This window comes from Plecotus auritus, assembly GCF_963455305.1.
Source record: "Plecotus auritus genome assembly, chromosome: 6".
Lineage (NCBI taxonomy): Eukaryota > Metazoa > Chordata > Mammalia > Chiroptera > Vespertilionidae > Plecotus > Plecotus auritus.
The window spans coordinates 150,769,167-150,791,598 of NC_137773.1; the positions used below are offsets into that span (position 1 = coordinate 150,769,167).

Genomic DNA, 22,432 nt, shown 5'->3' on the forward strand with positions numbered 1-22,432 from the left:
GACTGGGCTTGGTCCCTGCTGATCCAAGTTGGAAGAGTCCCCCTTGGGCCTCCGGAGCCTGCTTTGCTCACCTCTCCAGGAGCCTGGTCCCTCCAGGATACGGTCCACTCAGCAAACTCTCTGAGCTCTTGGGGCCACGTTTGTGTCTACAAGGAGGGTTTGGGCATGGCCATCTTGACTCTGGATTCTCCCTGGGACCGTTTCCCCACCCCAGCCTTCCATGTGGCTGGAGGAGAAAGCTGCAGACTCCAGACAGCATTACCGAGTCCCCAAGAGTCTGGAGGCATGGGGGAGGGGGGGGTGGGTGCGGGCAGAGGGGAGGCAGAACTCCCCTCTGCGGCAAAACATTACCTGTCTTTGAAGGCATCTGCACCCGCCTGGATGTTCTCTGTCTGCAGCACGAGTCGGGCGTTTTCCAAGATAGCCTCGCCCACCTGGAACAGTCACACAGCAAAGGAGGCAAGGTCACAGCAACGTTAGAAAAAAAGGAAGGGAGAGAGAGAGAGAAACATCGATGTGGTGGAGAAACATCAATTGGTTGCCTCCTGCATATGCCCCAATCGGGAATCGAACCCGCAACCAGGTGATGTTCAGGACAGCACTCCAACTAACTGAGCCACGCGGCCAGGGCAGGATCTGGACGTTTCTAAAGAGATTTAGAGTTGGATTTTTGGAGCAAAAGGATCACTCCACGGTAGGCTTGTTCACAGCCTTCCTGCTTTACTGTTGATTAACACCAACCAGGGGCTTATTCAAGCCTCAAGTGGAGGCTAATTATAGGCTCTCACTTGCCAAAGTGCAGCTGGCTGGCTGGGCTTCTCCATCTCTTTCGTGGACGGACGGGATCCTGAAATGACCCGCAGTCCACCATGCAGCCACAGAGGGCCCTTCATGGTTCTCCTGCAGGCGCCCAGCCCAGCGGGGGCTACGTGCTCTCTGGTGTTAGCAAGGGCTCGGCCATCCCAGCGGTAGGAAGGGCCAGGCAGGCAGCGTGGTGAGGGCTGGGCCTTGGCTGAGGTTGAGCATGGGCTGAGGACTGGGATGGGGCCAAGGCCAAAAGCAAAGCTTGGAGCCTGCAGTGGAACAGGGAACATCTTTGTTTCTACCTGGGAAAGCTTCATGAAATCCTCACTGGGGCTGAGGATAGGAAAGGAAGAGGAAAGGGAAGTGCCTGGCCCATGGCCTGGTGGAACTGGCTGATACTGGCTTGTGAGAGCAGATAGTAAATATCCCAGGAGTTTTGTGAGCTGGTTGTTAAACATAGCTGTCATGAAAATTTTAATTATGTGAACTTACAACTAAATACATTATTTCAAAACCACAGGTGATAAATACTCAAAATGCAAAGGTCATAAAACTCACCGCTTCCTAATTATTTTACTATGGGTTACTGTCATCTCTGCATATATAAGGGGGTGCTCAACCCTTCATTCAGTGACGGCATGTTGTTAGCTTGATATCAGCCATGGTGGGAATATTTACACCAGGGCAATTGGCAAACTGTTCTATGCCTCGATTGCTGATTGTTAAACACTCGCTGACTGAGCCCCACGTTCTATTAAATACTTTACATTCATGACTTTGCTAAACGCCCTGGCACCCCTCTAATGTGGATTTTCAGCACACCCATCTTATAGATAAGGATGCTGAGGCTCAGAGAGCTTAAGTAAGTTGCCCCAAATCATGTGGCTGGAGCGTGGCAGGGGCAGAATGCCGAACCAGAATGTGACTTGATAGTGTGCATATTTTGTCGTTGGCTTTGGAAACTGAAAGGCACATCAGAATCAAGAGAGACTGCTGTGGAGGATTGTTTTCTGTCTTCCTCCTGTGACATAGAGCAGGGGCCTCAGGACTACAGGTTCCTATCTCAGGACTACAGGTTCCTATCTGGGCTACATCATGAAAATAAAGACGTATCTTCCCTGATGGGTATGAAAATGCTGACCAAATCAAACCAAACCAAACCACAGCACAGGGGCAGGCTGGCAGTCTGCACATGGGGTCTGGGAAGGCTAGCAGAGGAGGCCTTCTCCTCCTCCTCCCTCTCCTTCTGCCCAATATAGAGCCAGAAATCCTACCCTCAAGGCAACATGACGTAATGCCACGTCTCTTGTTAAAACCAGATTCTTTGCCACGGCAGCAATAGTGTGAATTGCAGTGCGAGATTAGGTGGTCTGGGGTCTATCTCCTCAGCAGAATTTTTATTTATTTATTTGTTTTAGAGAGAGAAAGAGAGAGAGAGAGAGAGATTTGTTGTTCCACTTACTCGTGCATTCATTGGTTGATTCTTCTATGTGCCCTGACCCCCCAGCAACCTTGGTGTATCTGGATGATGCTCCAACCAATTGAGCTACTCAGCAGTATTTTAAGAGTCATCAAATTCTCACTGGAGTGAGAAACAGGAGACTCCTTCAAAGCATAAATGCAGCAGAGGAGAACTGTTAGGACCAGAGAATGGGCGTCAGAGGTCATGGTATGCTCCCATTTGTTTTGAGAGGGATGGTGCGGGAAGGGGACAGGGCAGGCTGACCACTGGCCTCTGTCAGCTCCAACTGCTCACCCCCCTGGCGCCGTCTTCCCTGCTCCTCCACGCGGAGGCTTCCTCAGCAGGCCTTGCACCTGTGGTTCTCAAAGTGTGGTCCCCGGACCAGCAGCAGCACCACCTCAAAACTTGTCAGAAATGCAACTTATCGAACGCTAACCCTCTGGAAGTGGGGCCCAACAACCTGTTTTAACAAGGTTTCTAGGGGCTTACAAGGTGCACTAGACTCGGAGAACCCCTGCTTTGCACCGACCTGCCTCCAGGCCTGCTCATGTCACCTCCCAGGCTGCTCCAGGAAGTCCTCCAGGTCCTCGTCTGTGTGGCTGCCTGCATCTAGAACCCCTGGTTTTACCACCTCACACCTCTTGCCCTTCCACCTGAGAAACTCACCCCACTTTAAAGCTCATCTCAAACATGGCTGCCTTCGGAAAGCTTTTATTTAAAAATATATTTTTATTGATTTCAGAGAAGACTGGGTGGAGAGAGATAGAAACATCAATGATGAGAGAGAATCATTGATCAGCTGCCTCCTGAACACCCCACACTGGGGTTTGAGCCCACAACCTGGGCATGTGCTCTGACTGGGAAGCGAACTGTGACTTCCTGGTTCCTAGGTCGATGCTCAACCACTGAACCATGCTGGCTGGCCTCGGGGAAGCTTTTTGATTCATCCACCCACTCATCCTCACCTTCATTTCTTCAGCACGTACTGTTCCTGTGAGCCGGGCTCTGTGCTGCTTGGAGGGGCTTCAGCAGCGCTCATGAGAGAGGTGGTTAGAAAGGGAGGGAGGCCAGGCCATAGCGGGAAGGCCAGGCCATAGCGGGAAGGCCAGGCCATAGTGGGAAGGCCTTGGGAACCGTGTAAAGGAGGTGGGGTTTACTCGGAAGCCATGAAAAGGTTCTGAGCAGGCGAGACCCCCTGACTCCAGCGGGAAGGGGGATTGTAAGAGGCAGGAGGCGATGCTCAGGGCCCAGCTCGGGGGCTGCACAGGAGATGCTGGCGGCGTTGGCCAGGGTGCTTGTAGGGAGGATGGAGAGAAGCCGACAAGTTTAAGATGCATGTTGGGGATGGGACAGACAGTGTTTGGTGATGAAGCCGTTGTGGGGAGAGTGAGCAAAGGAGCCGAGAATGGCCCCAGGTTTCTAGCCTGAGCTGTGAGGTGCCTGGTGCTGACTCTTCCTCCCTCCTTGGGCCATTCCTGCATCTGAGCCCTGACCCCACGGCACAGGCCCCATCTTGCACACTCAGTAGACAACGGCAGTCTTCTCATTCTCGAGCCCAGCTCTTCCTCTCACCACTTGGGCCAGTCCCTGGGGGAACTCTAAGACTTGCTTTCTTCGTCCATAAAACGAGGATGATGATACGTCCCACCTCCTGGTACTTGGGAGAATCAAACGAGCCACGGCCTGAACAGCACTTGGCTGCCTGCCTGGCGTGCAGTGAGTGGCCCGTGAATGGCAGCCGTTGTTATTATTGTTATTTGTCTTAATACAGAGCGGTTGTTCCACGATCGTCCACCGGCCTGATGGGCGTGTGCAGCCTGGCACAGCCCCTCGGGGCCGCACCGGTGGTTGAATGAAGATTGCTATCTGGCGGCTTGATTTTGTTCTGCGTTCGGTTTTTCCTGTCCACAGTCATTTTGAAAAGTCACTGTCACTGGGAGGATGAGGATTGTAGCCCTCGCACTGCCGTCCTCACCTGGATGCAGTTACTAAAATAAAAGGAGCTGGAGGTGGCGGGTGAGAGATTTGACCATCGCGGTGTCAGAGGAGGGCAAGGACAGGCAGCATTGTAAAAAGTGTCATCCGCTGGGCCCCAGGGTACGAGAATGCTTTAGTTGGAGTTAAAGATATTGGCGTCCCGGCAGCGAGAGCTGCGGGCGTGGGGAGGAGGCGGCCAAGACGGGGCTCCTGGGAAATGAGGCTGGGCTGGCGCGGTGGCATGAGGCAGGAGTCCCTGGAAATCCTTCTCACATCCGAGCGACTTTCACGTTTAGGACAAATGCTCAGCATGACTTGCTTCTAGCAATAACTAAACAAGAAGTCATTACCTGTCCCTCGTACCCCAGAGGCTGTGCACCACCCCGATGGTGAGGACCACGTGGGGCCAAGCCGAGCAGGGGCTTCTCCGAGCTCACGGTGACCGCCCAGCGGCCTTTCTCACAGACGCCACTTCCCCCCCGGCTCTCATGACACCTTTCTCCCGCTCTTCCTCCCGCCTCGTTGGCCATTTTCATGGACCTTCTCCTTCGCTAAGTCTTTTTTTTTAAAAAAAAATGTTTTTATTGATTTCAGAGAGGAAGGAAGAGGGAGAGAGAGACAGAAACATCAGTAATGAGAGAGAATCATCGATCGGCTGCCTCCTGCACGCCCCCCCACTGGGGATCGAGCCCACAACCCGGGCATGTGCCCTGACCGGGAACCCAACCGTGACCTCCTGGTTCATAGGTCGACACTCAACCACTGAGCCACACCGGCTGGGCGTCCTTCATTAAGTCTTTCTCCCTTCTCTGGCCTCTACATGCTGGAGTTTCTCAGGATGGGTCTTGGGACTTGTTCTTTCTGTCCCTAAGTGATTTGATCTGTCCACGTGGATTTAAATGCAGGCGCTGATGACACCTGCACATGTATGTCCAGCACAGAACTTCCTTCTCCCAAGACTCCCTCACACTTTCCTTGACAGCTCTTCTCGATGTTTCTCAGAAGGACCCTAAATGGAATTTTAGATTTTTGCCTTCAAAATTCTTTCTGCTAAGAATTACGACGGCGGTGCCCCCGCCTGTCAGACGCTGTGGGCAGGTAGCCAAATTGTTGTATTTCCCCGCAGAGCATTCGCAGGCCTGCAGAACAGTATCAGCGAGCTAATGATCTTCATGGTGCCACCCTCCCCGGGACATAGCTGCAAACCCCACGGGCAACCATCTCGCCTCCCCACATGCTTGAGTTCACATGCACAGCTCCTAACACGATGGAGCTGTGTCTTCTCTTGTGAAACGGGGCAGCTGTATCCTGATAGTGCCAGGCACGTAGTAACCGCTGAGTAGATGTTTGTTCAGTGAGTAAGTGATATACGTTCAAAGAGCCAAACAGGTGAAATAGCATCGAGAAGCCAATTCACAAGCATCAGGGGGGCAGAGCTTTGGGAGGTGTGGGTGTGAGGGGAGTGGAGCCCTCACACGCCGTTTCTGGGAGGGTGAAATCGTGCAGCCACTTGGGGGGTGATTTGGCAATGCCATATAAAAGTGGGGGACCGACCCAGCTCATTCTACTCCTAGGTGCTGACCAGGGGCAGGGGCCGGAACTTGTTCTAAAAGGGCCAGCTAGGAAATATTTGAGGCTTCGTGGGCCCACAGTTGTGGTTGCACCTGCATAGCCGAGCCCCTGTAGGAAGGATGCGGCCGTGGGTGATTAGCACGTGGATGGGTGTGGCTGTATGCCAATCAAACTTTACTTACAAAAGCAGGTGGCTGGTTGGATTTGGCCTCGGACCTAGAGAAACCCTCCTGGGTGTGTACAAGCAGGTCTATGCCCCCTCCTGTTTGTGATAGAGGAATTTGGAAGGCACCTACATCCACCAATAGAAAAACACATGACCTGTGGTATACACACAATGGGATGCTACGGCTATCAGCCCGGGCACATCTCAAAACCAAAGTGAGGAGTGGAGAGCAAGTCACAGAAGGAAATAGTATGTGATGGTTAATTTTATACGTCAACTTAGTTGGGCCACGGTGCCCAGATATGGGGTCAAATGTTAGTTTAGGTGTTTCTGTGAGGGTGTTTGTGGATGGGATTAACAAACGGTACACTGTCCAGACTGTGGGTGAGGAAGGTGGGGCCGACGCATGCCAACAGCCTCCTTACACGTGACGCTAATTACACCACAGACGGAGGAGCGGCAGCCAAATCTCTGCCTCGGACGAAGCCTTTTTCCACTCTTGTTATTCTCCTCTAAGTTTCAAAAGGGCCGGGGTCATGATGGCAGATAGGAGATTAGGGAGCTGGCCAAGGTGTCTGGTGAGTTGAGATTTGGGGGCGGGGCGGGGGGGCGAGGGGAGGAAGACCCAGGACCCCTGACTCCACCCTCAAGCTCTGACCTCAAACCCAAAGCCACAGAAGATGCAACTGAAAGAGAAAAGGAGGGGGTTGGTTTCTCCCAGCACAAAAGAAAGCAGGAGAGAATAAGAACAGACTTGCTGGCTAATATATGCAGTCTCCGGGCAAAGTGAAGTTTTATGGTTGATTTATAACCCTCAGCAAATTGGGCACCGTCGTGGAAATTCTGACGCGAACAGTCACTGCAGGGCGGCATGAATTGTGTGGCCCGCCCCTCAGGGTGGGTGACTGCGCAGTGAAGGGATAATTATAGGTACACGGTACTTGACACAAAAACATTTGCAGCTGGGTGACTGGCAGTGTTAGTTCCCAGAGCAGCCAGAAGGTGGCGCCACGTGCTAAGAGACCTGGATCTGAGGTCCGGGACTCCCCCATTTCCAAGGGCATCCCCCTGCCATTCTGGTTTGGCTTGGAGGCCACTCTTGGATTTCTACCACAAAGTGGGATGCTTCTGAGATACCCATGGTCCATCCCTCATTGCCCCTGTGCAGGTGCTAATTCCTTCTCCCGGGGGTACTGCGGAGTTGGCTGGTCAGATGGTAGCGGGAGGGCCATGCCATCCAAGTCATTATCATCCACGACTGCAAACGATGACAGAAATTGCTGCCACAGTTTGAGTGCTCACCAAGGGCAGACACTATGCTATGTGCTCTGGGCGAATTATTTGATTTAAACCCCAATTACATTGGCAATCCTGTGCGGTAAATAATATTATTTCACAGATGAGAACATTGACATTCAGAGAGGTTAAGGAATTTGTTTTAGGTCACAAGGTTGGTCAATGGCAAAGCCGGAATTTGAATTCAGTTATTTTGGCCTCTGTAGCGTGTACCATTGATCCCTGTGATATATTCTTCCTCGTTCCCTTCCCTCCGTCCCTCCCTCCCTCTCCCTGTCCCTGGCACTGTGCTGGGTGTTAGATTCAGGAAGGACCAGACTACACCCTGCTCCTGGGATTCTCACTGTGACACGTAGGCCCAGACGACTGCCGTGTGGAGACTGGGAGGGCGGGCTCACCCTAGGTGCCAGCTTTAGGTCGGCCAGGAGGCTGGGGGCTATTCCAGTTGGCCAGTGGTTGGCAAACTGTGGCTCGCGAGCCACATGCGGCTCTTTGGCCCCTTGAGTGTGGCTCTTCCACAAAATAACCACGGCCTGGGCGAGTCTATTTTGAAGAAGTGGCGTTAGAAGAAGTTTAAGTTAAAAAAATGTGGCTCTCAAAAGAAATTTCAGTCGTTGTACTGTTGATATTTGGCTCTGTTGACTAATGAGTTTGCCAACCACTGCAGTTGGCAATTCTAGCTGTTTGTTGGTTTAATTGCACCTGGGTTTTTGTGAACTTAGATCAGGTGTGGGCTGCGCTCCTCTCAGTAAACCCTCTGTCTTGCCAATTTCTCCCTTTACTGCCATTTGGCAAGACCTGGGATCTATTCTGGCAGGTGTGAGTGGGGTGGGAGGGGTGGTTAATAAACTGCTGCTTCAATCAAGGGTGGGGCACAGGCCAGCACCTGACCCTCGGAAATGAAGGAGGTGGCCCAGCTGAGACACAAAGGACTGGGGACGGCTCCCTGGAGGGCTCTTCCTTAGGCTCCACCCACTGCTCCCATATAATGAGGAGCAGGGACTGGAAGGTCTATGGCCCGCCCAACCCCGAGGCTTGGAGATCAGGGTCCCTCCCGCTCATTTGACAGGTCAGGAGCCGAAGGGAGTCAGAGTGAAGACCCCGCAGCTGCACTTGGTCTCCGATGACATGAGATCCCAAATCCCATCTCGGTGAAGAGAGCGGTGAAGTGACCACCTGCTCGCGGAGTGAGGACAGGGAATCTGGCCTGTTCCCTGCACTCTGCAGCGAGAGGTCAGGATGGCCCAGTCTCTTCCTCTAACATGGAGGAAACTGAAGCTGAAGTGGGGGGCGGTGACTTGTCCACGGTCACCCAGCCCCTCGGGGACGCTGACTGTGTTTCTGTGAACAGTGCTCTCCTGGGCTCTCTGCCCCGTGCCTGTCCTTGGAGAACCACAAGCTCCAAGTGGTTTGATGGGATGTGGGATCTCAGGTCAAGCGCAAAAGGAAGCGCGGGTGATGGGATCAGGTGCAGAAATTCTGTTATGTCTACAACCTCTTAGAATGAGATTTGAGGTAACAGAGCAGAATGCTGGAAATCAGGATGATAATGTGGAAAAAACAATAGCTACCGCAATGGGTTGAGTTGTATCTCACCCAAAACATAGGCCGATGTCCTGACCCCCCAGCACACACCTGTGGGTGTGACCTGATTTGGAAAGAAGGTCTTTGTAGATACAATCGAGTGAGAATGAGGTCATGAGGGTGGGCCCTCGTCCAATGTGACCCGGGGCCTTTGGAGACGGAAGTTCAGACGCAGACACACGGGGAGAAAAAAGGCAGTGACTGGAGTAACGTAGCTATAAGCCGGGAATGACAGGGTAGCTGGCCACCCCCTGAGGAAGAATGTGGGGGGAAGGGGGGTGAAACGGATTTTCCCTGGGAGCCCTCAGAGCAGCCAGGTCTGTTCACACCCAGATCTCCAACTTCTGGCCTCCTGACAGGGAGAGAATAGATTTCCGTTGTTGTGAGACACTATGTGGTATTTTGTTAGGAGCGTAAGAGAGGTATCGCACCCTAGCTGGTTTGGCTCAGTGGATAGAGCATCGGCCTGTGGGGACTGAAGGGTCCCAGGTTTGATTCCGGTCAAGGGCACATGCCTGGGTTGCAGGTTCAATTCCCAGTAGGGGGTGTGCAGGAGGCAGCCAATCAATGATTCTCTTTTATCATTGATGTTTCTATCTCCCTCTCCCTTCCTCTCTGAAATCAATAAAAATATATTTAAAAAAATACAAAAAAATAAAGGTGGTGCCAGAGCAAATATTGGGGGAAAAATAAAAAAAGAGCTCTTGCTTGTTGATTGACAGCTTTGCTGGGCACTTCCATCCGTTGATGTAGCCAATGTTTATTGTGCACCTGCTGTGTGGCAGGCACTGTGCAGGGGCCAGAGAAAGAGCAGGGAGGAAGGGAGGAGAGTGCCCGGGTCCCGCCTTCCTGCCACTCACCCAGCTCACCTGCACTCTCTCAGAGCCTCACAGCAGTCCTGCGAGGGAGGGATCATTCCCACTCAACTTAGAGACAAGGAAACTCACGCTTAGGGGCCACTGACCTGCGGGACCTCACTTCTGGTTCGGGTGGAGCTGGGCCTGGACTTCATCCGGGATACAGTGGATGAAGGATGCAGGGGGTGCTGTCTGAACGCCACCTTTTCTCTCACAGCTCAGGCGCATGATGGCTGAGAGAGAGCTCCAGGGGCAGACGGGCAGGAGTGCAGCCCGGGAACACGCCCTGCTCAGCATCTCTGGGGCTCAGGGTGGGCCCTGCCCCCTAAAGAAACTCCGCCTCAGCCCTGGCCTCGAGGTCTGCATGGCTGCGTGGGGAGGGAGCGCCTCGCACGCCAGCGGTGTCCACAGCCCCCCTCCCACCGCTGGGCAGGAGGAGGCCCAGGCAGTAAAATCAGGGCCCTGACAGCGCAGCGGCAGAAGCAGGCAGGGCACAGAACTTCACCTGCACGGAGCCTGCGCAGAGCGTCAGCCATAGCCAGACAGTGTCACTCTGGGATCCTCCTGGGACGAGACAGAGACAAGGCCGCTCTGCGATCACATCTGAACAGAGAGGCAAGGACACTCTGCAGCCACAAAAATCAGCCTTCCTCGTCCAGTCAGCACAGGTGACGAGGGACAGCTGTTTACAGTGACAGCCGGGCCGGCTCCATTCCTCCCGCCTCCTGGCGAAATCTGTGAGATGCCGATCATTAAACTGCCCCAGATTCTTCACAGCATCAAATGCAGAACAGGACCTCGATCTTCAACTTCCCCCCACACCACCCAGCACAAGCAGACCTCCTAACAAGCCCTCCTCACTGCCTCTTCCTGAGAAGTCCCGGCCTCCAAGCCTGCTTCTCCCTCGCTGCAGCAAGCAGATAAGCCTGACTTTGTCTGCCCATCGGATCGTCTTCCTGGCTTTTTTTTTTTTTGAGAGGAAGGGAGAGGGAGAAAGAGAAACATCAATGATGAGAGAGCCTGAAATCCTACTGGGAATTGAACCCTGACCTCCTGGTTCATGGCTCAACGCCCAACCACTGAGCCACAGTGGCTGGGCTCTGCGTGGCTTTAACAGGTGGGGGCCTCATCCGCTGACCCAGGACCCTGGGGGTTGGCACTGGGGACCCCTCACACGGGGCATGCCTCTCACCTCCCACCATGACCTCTCAGATCTCCCGGAAGCTGGAACTAGGTGATGGTGGGAGGGGTCAGGTCACCCTGCAGGGGCCTGAGACAAGGCCTGACGCAGGGGTGGGCTTTAGGAGGGGGTCTGCTCCCACCACGTGGGTGCCCACCTCCCGTGGTGGCGGGGCGCACGCCAGGTGTGCTCCTACATGCTGCTCAGATAAAGACATTCTGCCTCAAGGGCCAGCCAGCCGCTCAGCACATTTTTTTGAGCATTAAACTCACTGAGAAAGAAAAATCGAAATCCCCGGGGGGCTGCCAAGCTGTGAAACTTTCAGGCCCAGCTCCGAGCGGCCTGCCACGCTGGAGGCCGCCCAGCCTCCTGTGCACAGTCAGTGCCGGTGACAGCGGCGAGGCGAGGATCAATCACTGCTCGAGACAGTTTCCTGCGTGTGAACCGAGGCGGAGAAGAGGAGACAAAGGAGGCACGTCGCAGTTTCAACTGCTCACAGAGACGGCCTCTGCTGAGATGATAACTCTGCCTCACGGTGGGCGCTCCAAGTCTGTGCAAACCCACCCACCCTTTGGGGCTGGGGCTGGGGCTGGAGCCAGCACTGATACGGGTCTTACAATGAGGATAGCAGGAGGCTTTCATTACTGTTTCGGGGTAGACAGTATGCTAAATTGGTCCTGGCTGGGACACTAGCTCAGCGAGGAACTTGATCCCTGCGGGCCTCAGTTTCTTTGTCTATAAAATGGGTGTGATGGGCTGAACTGTGTCCCCCCAAATCCCTATGTTGAAGTCCTATCCCCAGCACCACCGGATGTGACTGTGTTTGGAGACAGGGCCCTTTCAGAGGTAACTCAGTAAAAACGATGCCACAAGGGTGTTCTTACTAGTATAAGAGGAGGAGGAAATTTGGACCCAGATGTCAAAAGGGAAGAAATGTGAAGTCACAGGGAGAAGGCAGCCATCTAAGCCCAAAGAGAGGCCTCCGCAGAAACAGCCCTCCGGCATCTCGGTCTCCACCCCTGGCCTCCAGGGCTGTGAGGAAATACCTTTCTGTTGTTGGAGCCACTGGGCCTGACTCTGTTACAGCAGCATATTTCCACCTTCAACATCTGAGACCTGCAGGCCACAGGGAATGCATGGGCGGTTGTATCTAGAGTCTTATCATCAAAGGACAGGGTCTTGCTCGTGGACATTGGCGGGGAACCCGGAGAACCCCAGGGCCTTTGTGCCTCTCCAGGGGGTGGCTGAGATCTGGGCCAACAACCTAGTCACTTAGGAGCCTGCCCTGGGCTGCCCACTGGGGTCAGGCTGGGCAGGGCTGGCCTGGGGGTGCAGACGCTGCCCTGGGGGCCCCAGGAGCTGCACTTTCTGTCTCATTTACTCCTCCCAACGGCGAGAAAGCTGCTTTCACCTTCATTATGTGGCTAAACACACCAGGCTCTGACAAGTTATAATAAATTCATTTATCAGATAACCTTCCTGCTGGGAGCAGCTTGAGGAGTGGGCTCTTACCTGGGGGTGGGAATGGAGATGCCACAGTTCAAGGCCGGGATGATGCCCAGAAGCTCTGGGCGGCCTCGGAGGAGGGGCTGGGGCGGCGAGTGGGGGAGGGGCCAGTGCTGGGCTGGGCTGGCAGGTGTGGGCAGTTGGGAGTCAGGCAGGTACTTGCCGCCTGAGTAACTTTGCCCTGAGTCTAACTTTCTTTCTCCGAGTTGTCGCATTTCCCCTAAGACTTATTTCGATGCTTACTCTCTGGCCCTTGAAATAAATACATACAAATGAGCAGTTGTTCTCCAACAGCAGGTCAGCTTTGGGGTGCAGTCCCTCCCCCGCTTCCCTCCCCCGGCCCCCATCGCCTCCTTCCACCCCGCACCCGTTTTCATTGCCGACACCAGCTGAAATCACTTGTCCTTTCTGCTGAATAATGAATGCTTTTGCCACAGTCAGGCCACGGGCTCGTTTACAACCAGATAAATGAGCCTGTCTGCGCTTCCCCAGCCGACGCATGATACACTGTTTCATTTTCCTAAATTGAGTCCTCCACTTCGGTGGCTCGCACAGACTCTGGGGAACGCGGGCGGCTGCGGCTGACGTTCTGCCTGGGTCAGCGGTTCTTTCAATAATTCCCTGCTTTCCCCGCCAGCGGCCACCACGTTGGTCCCAACCCTCCACGCTGGCACAGCTGCCTGGGCTGGCTCAGTTCTAATTTAGCTCTGGGGGGTGTCGCACAGTAGGTCTCCCTTGTTCTCTTCTGTGTGGATCATCAGCATTGGTGCTTCTGTGAGGCTGCGGGGCTGCGCCTGCCCTGGGCCTGGCTGGAACCCCAGCCCCTGACCTCCCCTGTCACAAGTTGCTGGCAGGAATTTTACTTATTACAGTACTTCTCTTTTTAAAAATTATTATTTAAAGATAAAACATGTTAACAGTGCCACAAAAGTATACAGCCACAAGTGAGACTGTTCTTTCCTGCCCCCCCTGCCCCCAGACCCCAGCCTCTCACTAGAAGCAAGCTGACCGCCCCTCGCCCTGCTACAGAGAATCGCCCGCCCTCCTCCTTTTTAACCCGAAGAGTAGCAGAGCATGTTTCTGCAGCTGCCATTTTACTCAAAAATATATATTCGTGCTGCCCAGCCAGCGTGGCTCAGAGGTTGAGCATAGACCCATGAATCAAGAGGTCGGCCTTTCGATTCCGGGGCAGGGCACATGCCAGGGTTGAGGGTTCGATCCCCAGTAGGGGGCATGCAGGAGACCTCCTACTCATCATTGATGTTTCTGTCTCTCTCTCTCCCTTCCTCTCTCTGAAACCAATAAAAAATATATATATACTAGTTCCCAGCCTCCTTGTTCTTACATAAGCGGGGAGTCTGCTGTGTCGTTTAGCTACCGGACCTCCGGCTTGTTCCCACCATTCCACTTCTGAAATATTAAAGAAGCAGGATTTTACAGAGTCAGACGCTCCCTGCCCCTAAGTCCAGGGTTCCGGTTTAAAGCCGCAGCCCGCCAGGATCTATCTGCATTTGTGCTTCTGTCTGGCTGCCTTTGGAGCGCTGGGACCTCCTGGGAGAGGGGAGGGGCATGCACTGACTTCGGATAGCTTGGCATTCCTGGTGAGAACCGCAAAACTCTTAGCATCAACAATGCCATTCATGTTCGCATAACCCACTGACGCAGACAATAGTGCGGTGAAGGCCTGGGGGTGGGGACATGGTGGAGGGGGTCAATGAGGGTTTGAAAAAGGGGGCATCTGTAATACTTTCAACAATAAAGAGAAAATAAAAAAAATAAACAATGCCATTCAGCCCCACACACGAGGGGACCTGAATAAACTCTGGCCTGGCTTCCACCCTGTCCCACACCATGTCCCGGGGATGACCCCAGCCCCTTATAATGCCTGCCCGACCGAGGAAACTCAAGCTGCCAAAGAAGTGACAGTTTATTCCAGTCCAAACCTGACAAGGGGCCCCTGACGTCCCTTTTCTTAGGCAATTACTGAAGGAAACGTGGAATTACAAACCCCTCCTCTGCCTCTGAGATAGAAGTCCCTGTAACCCAGAACGTGTCCTCCACCCGGAGCCAAGTCTACAATGCAGACATCTGTGGAGATAGCGCCCCTGTCACCCAGCCCCCGGGGGAGGGTGGATGCTAACTCGTTTTTACCTTGAGGATACGTTTATTAAGGCTGGGGACAGTGAAACAAGGAAGGGCTCAGCATAGAAGCAACGGGAGAGCCCAGTTCTCATCATCTGGACTCACTCCCCTGCCCCCCATTCTTCAACAAGGATCTCACCCTTTAAGAGACGTAAGGGTGGCTGAGCCGTGTTTGGGAAGAGCACAGAAAGGGGCCCCTAGTGACAGGGCTCAGTCTTCCCTATTTTCCTTAGCAATTCCGCTCCCTCCTGGACCTCTACGTATCACAAAACAAGAGGCCCCGGAAAGCAGGAGCCACCCTTCTTGGAAAGCACTTAGTGGCCACTTTTATTACTCGACAAGGCCCTTGGGAGCAGCCTCCTGCCCCTCCTCTCCCTGCTCCACCAAAATATTTCCTCCAGTCTTATGTATCACTCCCTCCCAGAGGAATTCTCCTGGACATAGTTTTCTCTGCATAGTTACATTTCTAAGGATACTTTAGTGTCCCTTATAGCTCAGCTAACAGAGTAACTCTCTTACTTGACTGCTCTGATCACATGAATTGCATTTCTTAAACAGAAATGGGCTGGGCCGGCGTGGCTCAGTGGTTGAGCATCGACCTATGAACCAGGAGGTCACGGTTCAATTCCTGGTCAGGGCACATGCCTAGGCTGTGGGCTGGATCCCCAGGAGGGGTTGTGCAGGAGGCAGCCCACCAATGATTCCCTCTGATCATTGATGTTTCTATCTCTCTCTCCCTCTCCCTTCCTCTCTGAAATCAACAAAAAATATATTTATAAAAACAAAACAAAACAAAAAAACACAAAAACAGGAGTGGTGTTGTCTTGGGTCCATGTGTTCAGGCTTTTGCAGATTCCAAAAGAGCTCGTGGTGGCGCCCCCTGGCACCCCCGCCTCCCCCGCACCCCCGCTTTCGGGGACACGGGTGGTGAAATGTGAACAATGACACTGCTGCCTGTGTTTTCATTCAGTGGGGGAAGGATTAGTTCTTATTTCTTTAAAAACAAAAATAAAAACCCCGCTGGGACCCCAGGTTCTGTGCGGAGAGAACCCCGGCTCTGATCTAGTTGCCTCAGTGTCCAGAAGTTTCCCCAACAGGCAGACCCCAGGGTGTGGGCTCTCTCTCTGCCAGGGACAGAAACGGGGCTGTGAGCAGCAGGCCCATTCAGAATCCGAATCCTCTGGCCTCTCAGTCATTTTGACTTCTCCTTTCTCCAGCGGACAGCCTTTGCTGCGGAGGGGTTGGCTGCCGCGGCCTCCCACGGAGCCCACTAATTCCCGTGGAAACCCAAGTCTCTAGGTCTCCTTCCTTCCCTGGGCAGCGCCTCCCGGCCGGGCTCACAGCCTGCTCTGGGCGGCCTCTGGGCTGCCCCTGTCTGCCCGTCCGCAGCTCCGAGGCAGGGAAGCTGCCCGCTTTCAGTCTTGTGCTCAGCCTATTTGATGAAAGGGCCTGATGACGCCAGACTTTATCATCAGCACCACTCACCGGACAGGAAAAGCCAGGAGCCCTTGGCAAAGCTGGGGAGGGGAAGGGCCACCTTCCACCCTGGCGACGGCTGGGCGCCGGGTCCTCCGCGGCCACCACCTGGGCATTTCCTGTCTATCGTCACTGCTTAGCCGGAGAAGTGGCCGAGAGGCGCTAACACGGCGGAGGAGCAGGGGGAGAGGTTTGGCATCGAAAAGGGACTTCATGTACATTAGCCCTCGCCAAGACAGTCCCTGTGGCCAGGTCAGGGCCTCTCTGGAAGCTCCCCGTCTCTAGGGCTGCTTTGTCTTGTGATCTGAGCCCCAGTTTACTCAGTTTATTGTGTAAAATAAAAAGGTGGAGCTCCTTGTTAAAAAAACAGAGAGAAAAGAAAGATGCCTTTAAGACTATTAAAAGGTAAAGCTTTATCCTATTTTCCATGGTTTTTCTCACGGTAATTCTGCTATTTAATCTCGTACTCCCTAAGGCACAGGGATACTCAAGGGGCAAGTGCAACCCTCGTCAGCACCTGGGGGTTCCTGCCCCACCATTCGGGGCACTGCCTGGTCCGTCAGCCGCTGGACTGACATGCCACCTCCTGGTCGAGGGTGGGGAAGTGGCCAGGCATCGCCGTTCCTGCAGACTGGCCGCTCCCACCCACGGAGGGGAGGACACCCCGAGAGTACTGAGCCTCAGTGCCACTCTGTGGGCAGCTGGGTCAATGGGCAAGAGGCTCGTGCAGAGTCTGTGTGGCATCAGAGTGCAGGAAATTGCCCTGCAGAAATACGGGCACAGCCAGGGACGCTCGGGGGTTTCCCAGCACAAGGGTTGGAAGCAGGACTGCTGCAGTGAATCTTGGAGGAAGGGCTGCCTCAGACTCGGCAGCTTTAAGGCCCAGGCTGCCCTAGGTGGCTCTCCCTCAGCCCAGCTGGATTCGAATAAACAGCAGCCCTGGCCCAGCAGCGAGGACAGTGTGTGTCATGGCTCCTGTGCTGTCAGCTGGCACTGACTGACGTGGGGAAGCATCCTGGGATGAAATGCGAGGCAGGCGGGGCACAGGGGGAGCCCCTGAGTGTGTCTGCTCAGCATCACCCAGCCACACACAAATGAAGGTTGGTGACCTTGTCTTGGGGGCTGCGTGCTGGGCCCCAGGGCACACGGGGTCTGAGCTGGCAGTTCCTGGCTGGGTGAGAGGCTGAGTTAGCGCAGAGGGATCCCAAGGCCGGCACTCGGAGGGCCGGTAGGGGAGGGCGGTGCGGGGGGGGGGGGGGTGAAGGCAGCCACCCACGAAGAGCTGGATGAGATGTGCGGTGCTGGCTGCGGTACCAGTGTTAGAGCCCGGGCTGCAGGCCGGAGGTGATGGACGAGCTGAGAACTCTGCAGAGAGCACCGAGCGCAGGTCCTGACTAAGCAGCGAGGATGGAGGAAGCCTCACGTCCTGCCCTGTCCGTCAGACAGCCACCAGCCACAGGCGGCCACGCAAAGTCACAAAATGCAATGAAATGAAAACAACAGTTCCCCAGTCGCATTAGCCACACGTGGCCAGTGGCCACCAGGAGGGACAGTGTGCACACAGGCCACTGCCATCGCTGCTGAAAGTCCTATTTGAAGGCAAATGACCCCTTACTATCTTATACTGAACACATGTTGAAATCTCATTTAAAATACCTTCAGTTAAATAAGACACAATACCACTATTAACTAACCTCACCCGTTTCTTTTTACTTTTTACTTTTTTTTTTTACTGTGCGCAATAGGAACTTGTAAATTATCCACGTGGCTCCTACTTGTATCAGGGCGATTACAGAAGGGCACAGGAACACACCTTCACTCCCTCATTGTTCTTAATGCTGCCTCCATTCGATGCTATTCCGTTTGACCATGGCTGTAACAACCCTTTCTTAACACAAAGGTTACGGGGCAGCCCGAGGTAATGGCACAAATGCAAGCTTTAGAGCCAGAAAATTCCAGGTCCATTCTCAGCTCCACCCCCTACGCGCTGCATAGTCTTTGCCAAAGGACTTCCCTTTGTGCCTCAGTTTCCTCCTCTGAACAATGGGACCAGTGAATGAGCTACAGCACAGCACTGCTGTGGACGCCCGGGGAGACAGTGATGGAGAGGGACGCTCGTGGGCCCGGCCCTCGTGCGCCTCCATCAGTGGTCATCGTCACTGCTGTTCTTACTGACTAGTGTTTTTAGCATGAAAGTAGAAGGGGTTATGGTCAGTGTCTCTGGCCTCCAACCACTCACTCCCCTGCCCCCTGCCCCCTGCCTCAGCCGTCAGCCTCCAGTCCCGCCCTCTGCAAAGCCCTTAGGCACAGCCCCGGCACTCACCTGCTGGCAGCTGCTGGCCCAGGAGGCCCTGAGGGCGCCCCAGTGCTCCGCACGCCCGGCCTTGCTCTCCAGGTGCCTCCGCAGCTGTGCCTCCAGCTCCTGGCTGACCTGCTCGAGGGCATGCACCTGGGCCATGTATCCCACCAGGCAGTCCCCCAGGTCTTCAGCAGCATCGAGATCCCTCCCCAGGCCCGGAGCAGGCGCTGTGGCCAGGCCTGAGCTCCGCAGCCCCTGCAGAAAGACACTGCTGATGCCCAGGGCTCGGCGGGTCACGCGGGCACCCAGGCCACCTGTGTACCCATTGGAGGCCATCCCTACATAGACCCTGGGTGTTCGGAGGAGGCCACCCATGGCACTGGTCCTAGAGGCCGGGGGGCTATCCAGGGAGGAGGACGATGACCGTGTCCCCCTGAAGGACGCCCTGTGCCTCTGGACGGGCACGCTGGCACGGGTGGGCGCATCCACCACCACTCGCTTTGAGCTCATCGCCCTTCTGCCTCTCTGTGTCTGCTGGGCTTAGAGTCCAGCGGCTTTTGGTGTGTGGCCCCGGCGTCCCTGTGGCCGGGTCATGGGCCTCTCTGGAAGCTCCCTGTCCCTAGGGCTGCTTTGTCTGCTGTTTTCCATGAGTTTCCATCGTTCACGGAGCTGAAAGAGAGCCGGCCGTCCAGGGCCGTGTGCAGAGGCCCTCACACATTCTCTGCAGGGTCATGTGCCCCACCTCCCAGGTTTTTCTGCTGGTGGTGGCGGAGGTTGGATCCCTGCAAGCTGTGGGGGTGGGTCATCTGGGGTTGTGTGTATTTCACTAAGTGAGGGCATGGCAGGCATCAAGCAGCCCCATTTCACAGAGTAAACTGAGGCTCAGATCACAAGTGGCTGAACCAGGATTTAAACAATGCAGGTATTCCCAGGGCCAATTTCAGGGCTTTCTACATCCTTACAGGTGCTGGTGTGCGACTGTGTGACTGTGCCCAAGGTCCAGCCAGGTGACACAGGAGGGAAGCAGCCGTGAACCAGCCATGGCGGAGGCAGCCCCGGGGTCTCAGGAGAAACAAACCAAGCCTGTTGCTTCCTTCATCTCCACTCATCCTGGCAGCAGCTTCAAGTCCCTCCCTAGTTTTCTTCTTCCTGAGAAAAACGCAGCTCACCCGCTGTGTGGGCTGGGCCACACTGCTCACCTCTCTGGACCTTACTTCCCAGGCCCTGGCCTGGGCTCTACCTCGCTAATGCACCCGGAAGGCTGCCCACGGTGCCCGCGAGACTGCAATGACAACATCCTCCCACAGGCGGCGCTGACTGGGCTGTGAGGAGCTGCATTCTTGTGAATTCTAGGATGTATCTATCGCTCAAGGCTAAAGGAAGGGCTCAAACCAGAGGTTGCATGGGTACGATTACCCTCTACAGAATCATAACCCTCACGGCCAGGTAAACTTCAGCTTCTTCTGATACTGACAACGAAGCCCTGAGTCCTGGGGAGGGGTGGTGGAGGAGGGGCTGTGCCTCCATTCACACCGGTGCCTCCCAGACCTGAGGAGGGATGATTCTCTTTTGGAGAAATCACAAACATGTTTTAAAGGATTAGTCTTATCAAATAATAAACGGCTAGTCCTATTAGCTCATCATTCTCACCAAACCCAATTTATGGTTCAAGTAGATAGAAAATAGAGCTGGATATTAGGTGGTGTGGGTACTAAAAGAAGACTTAAAAGTTATTTTAAAATGAAAGGGATAGAAAATGTATTAGCAACTGAATCCTCTGGCTAATAAAATAAGTTTATTTATATATACATGGTAGCTGAATTCTGTTGATAAGGAAAAATAAGTCATACATCCACATATGTATATATAACATATGCATCTTCGATTACATATATTATATATAAAGTTTACAAACAGGTATCTTTCTATATACACACACATTGATAGAGTAAATGCAGTCGCTAACAGAAACCCCATGATCAGGATAACATGGCAGACAGCAGCACACTGGGAAGGAATCTCGGGGCAACATTTAACCTGCGTCTGTGTGGGATGGAGAGTCTTTACAGAGAGACAACCACTGAACTCATGTCCGCTACGTCCATACGACATGGAGAACACACGTTTCCGAAGGCCATCTTTTTAAAGGAGAACGAAGAAAGAAAAGGGTCATGATACGAAGACCACAGCAATAACACAAACATATGAGCCAACATTTAAGTTCAATCCCCAGTCTGACTATAAGAACATCTATATTCAAAATATATACTATCAAACTATTTTTCTTTTCGAGAAAGGAAGCGTCCCAGCATTAATCTCCCATCCCAGCCCCTACCTATGAGGGAGAGAATGCAGAAGCCCGCGTGTCTCCGAGGGTCTGCCACCCACAGTGTGGGTCGGGGAGGCTGCCCACGGAGGGAGGGAGCAGTGGCGGGGGGGGGGGGGGGTGGAAATGGAAATAAGAGCCGGGTGGCGAGTCCATGAGCTGACAGCCAATCGGGTGTCAATGCCGAGGAGGATGGGATGGTCCCAAGCGATGGCTTTGGCCATTTCGTTTCCGTAAGATCGCAGGACGATTTAGAAGTTACAGGTCAAGGCTTCTCATGTAAGCGCCTCCTCAGGGGCACTATTCGATGGCCTTCTGAGAAACGAAGCTGAACCCCTAGAAGCTGAGCCCCCTTGACCATGTGATGCTTGAAGAAGGGCCAGCGGCCTCCAGCTCGGGTGGATCCGCATCGACACCTTCTCCGGAGGAAGGCACAGTGTGGGACGCAGACGTGGGTGCTGCAGGGGAGGCAGGCGTGTGCCTCTCAGAGGGCAGCCTCTCTTCGCCAGGGAAAGGCAGGCCTGTGGTTGGCACGGCGGCGGGTCCCGTTGTGTGGTGTCAGGGGGCCGTGGCCTCAGGATGCCCGATGAACTTCGGGGGTCCCCTGCCTGCTCAGAGGGGTTACACTCAGTCAGTGGTGCCGGTGTGAGGCGCCGGGGGCTCCTCGGCGGCTGGTGCCCGTCAGCTTCCTGCTTTAGTGATGACTCTGCGGTGTGCACAGGAGGGGCGGCCGGGGTCACATGGATTCAAGCGGACCTGAGCTCTAAGAATCCTCCGGGGCCACGCACGTGACATTCCCTCACTGCCCAGGGCTGCTGGGACACGCGAGGGCTCAAGGACAGTTATTAAGAGAAGCAATCGGTGCAACTACTTTGCTTAGAAATACCTTTATTTTATAAAGCCACGATCGTTCTGTAAAGTTGTTTTTAAACCACACTTATAAAAAAGATGTTGACAATTCTTAGGAAAGAAAAAGCTGGAAATGTTTCTCCTTAAGTCAGGGTTACACAAAGATTATATTTATAATATATATTTGTATATTTATGATTTGGAGCCCAAAGGTAGGGCATGGCAAAGCGAGGGCGCAGCGGTCAGATCTCGGATACCTGATCGTTCCCCACAAACAGTGTTTCTTGGCAGAAGGGGTTGACGAGGACCATCCCCGTGTCTCTGTAGTCACCGTTGGCTGGGGAGCGCGGCTCTGAGAGCTGGTCCTGGGGAGACAGGGAGGAGATGGCGTGAGCGGGGAGGGCTCACCAGGTAGCCCTTCTTAAAGAAACGGACCCACCGATTGTGGGTAAACGTTTTTCATCTGTTTCCCTGCCAGTGCTGAGGTGCAGAGCCCTCTCTGCTCTTTTGGATTTTTACAGCAGCTTCAAAAGAGATTTCCTGCTTCCTGAGTCACCCCCACCTCAGCTTTCTGAGATGGTATTGCTCTCCTTGTCGAAGTCTGAGCGAGCTCACCGTGCTCCACACACACACCATATGGCAAACTGTGGTCCACTGGGGCCACAGACTCTTCTTCCTGTCTCTCCCTCACAGACCTCTGGGAGACCTTGCTGCTTTTCCTCCCTGACACACCCCACACTAGTCCACCTCTTTCCTGTCCTGCCACCCCCATGTCAGAGCCTCCACGGGCTAACTGCCCCCCTCCTGAGTCCCCCCAGAGCCAGGTCAGAATCCTGGCCCCACTTCTTGTAGAACTAGATGTGTGGAGGTCAACGGGTCTGAATCTCTGGGATGCACTGTAGGTGGAAGTGAACAACTCAGTCTGTCTCCACAGCC

The 22,432-nt window shown here is 54.1% G+C and overlaps 2 protein-coding genes across 3 annotated transcripts in view; both read right to left on the reverse strand.

The window, feature by feature from the left end:
• BFSP2 (beaded filament structural protein 2) overlaps positions 1 to 18,831 on the reverse strand; it is a gene marked incomplete at its 5' end in the record, with an annotated part of 51,679 nt that extends 32,848 nt beyond the window's left edge. The window contains 2 exons of the mRNA XM_080675566.1: positions 352 to 434; positions 18,346 to 18,831. Coding sequence (XP_080531692.1) covers positions 352 to 434; positions 18,346 to 18,831 — 569 coding nt within the window. The remainder of the gene's footprint in view (positions 1 to 351; positions 435 to 18,345) is intronic.
• Positions 18,832 to 20,099: 1,268 nt separating this feature from the next.
• TMEM108 (transmembrane protein 108) overlaps positions 20,100 to 22,432 on the reverse strand; it is a 256,362-nt gene continuing 254,029 nt past the window's right edge. For both annotated transcript variants that reach the window (XM_080672230.1, XM_080672231.1), the window contains one exon: positions 20,100 to 21,861. In XM_080672230.1, the coding sequence (XP_080528356.1) occupies positions 21,739 to 21,861 (123 nt within the window). In that variant the 3' untranslated portion in view covers positions 20,100 to 21,738. The remainder of the gene's footprint in view (positions 21,862 to 22,432) is intronic.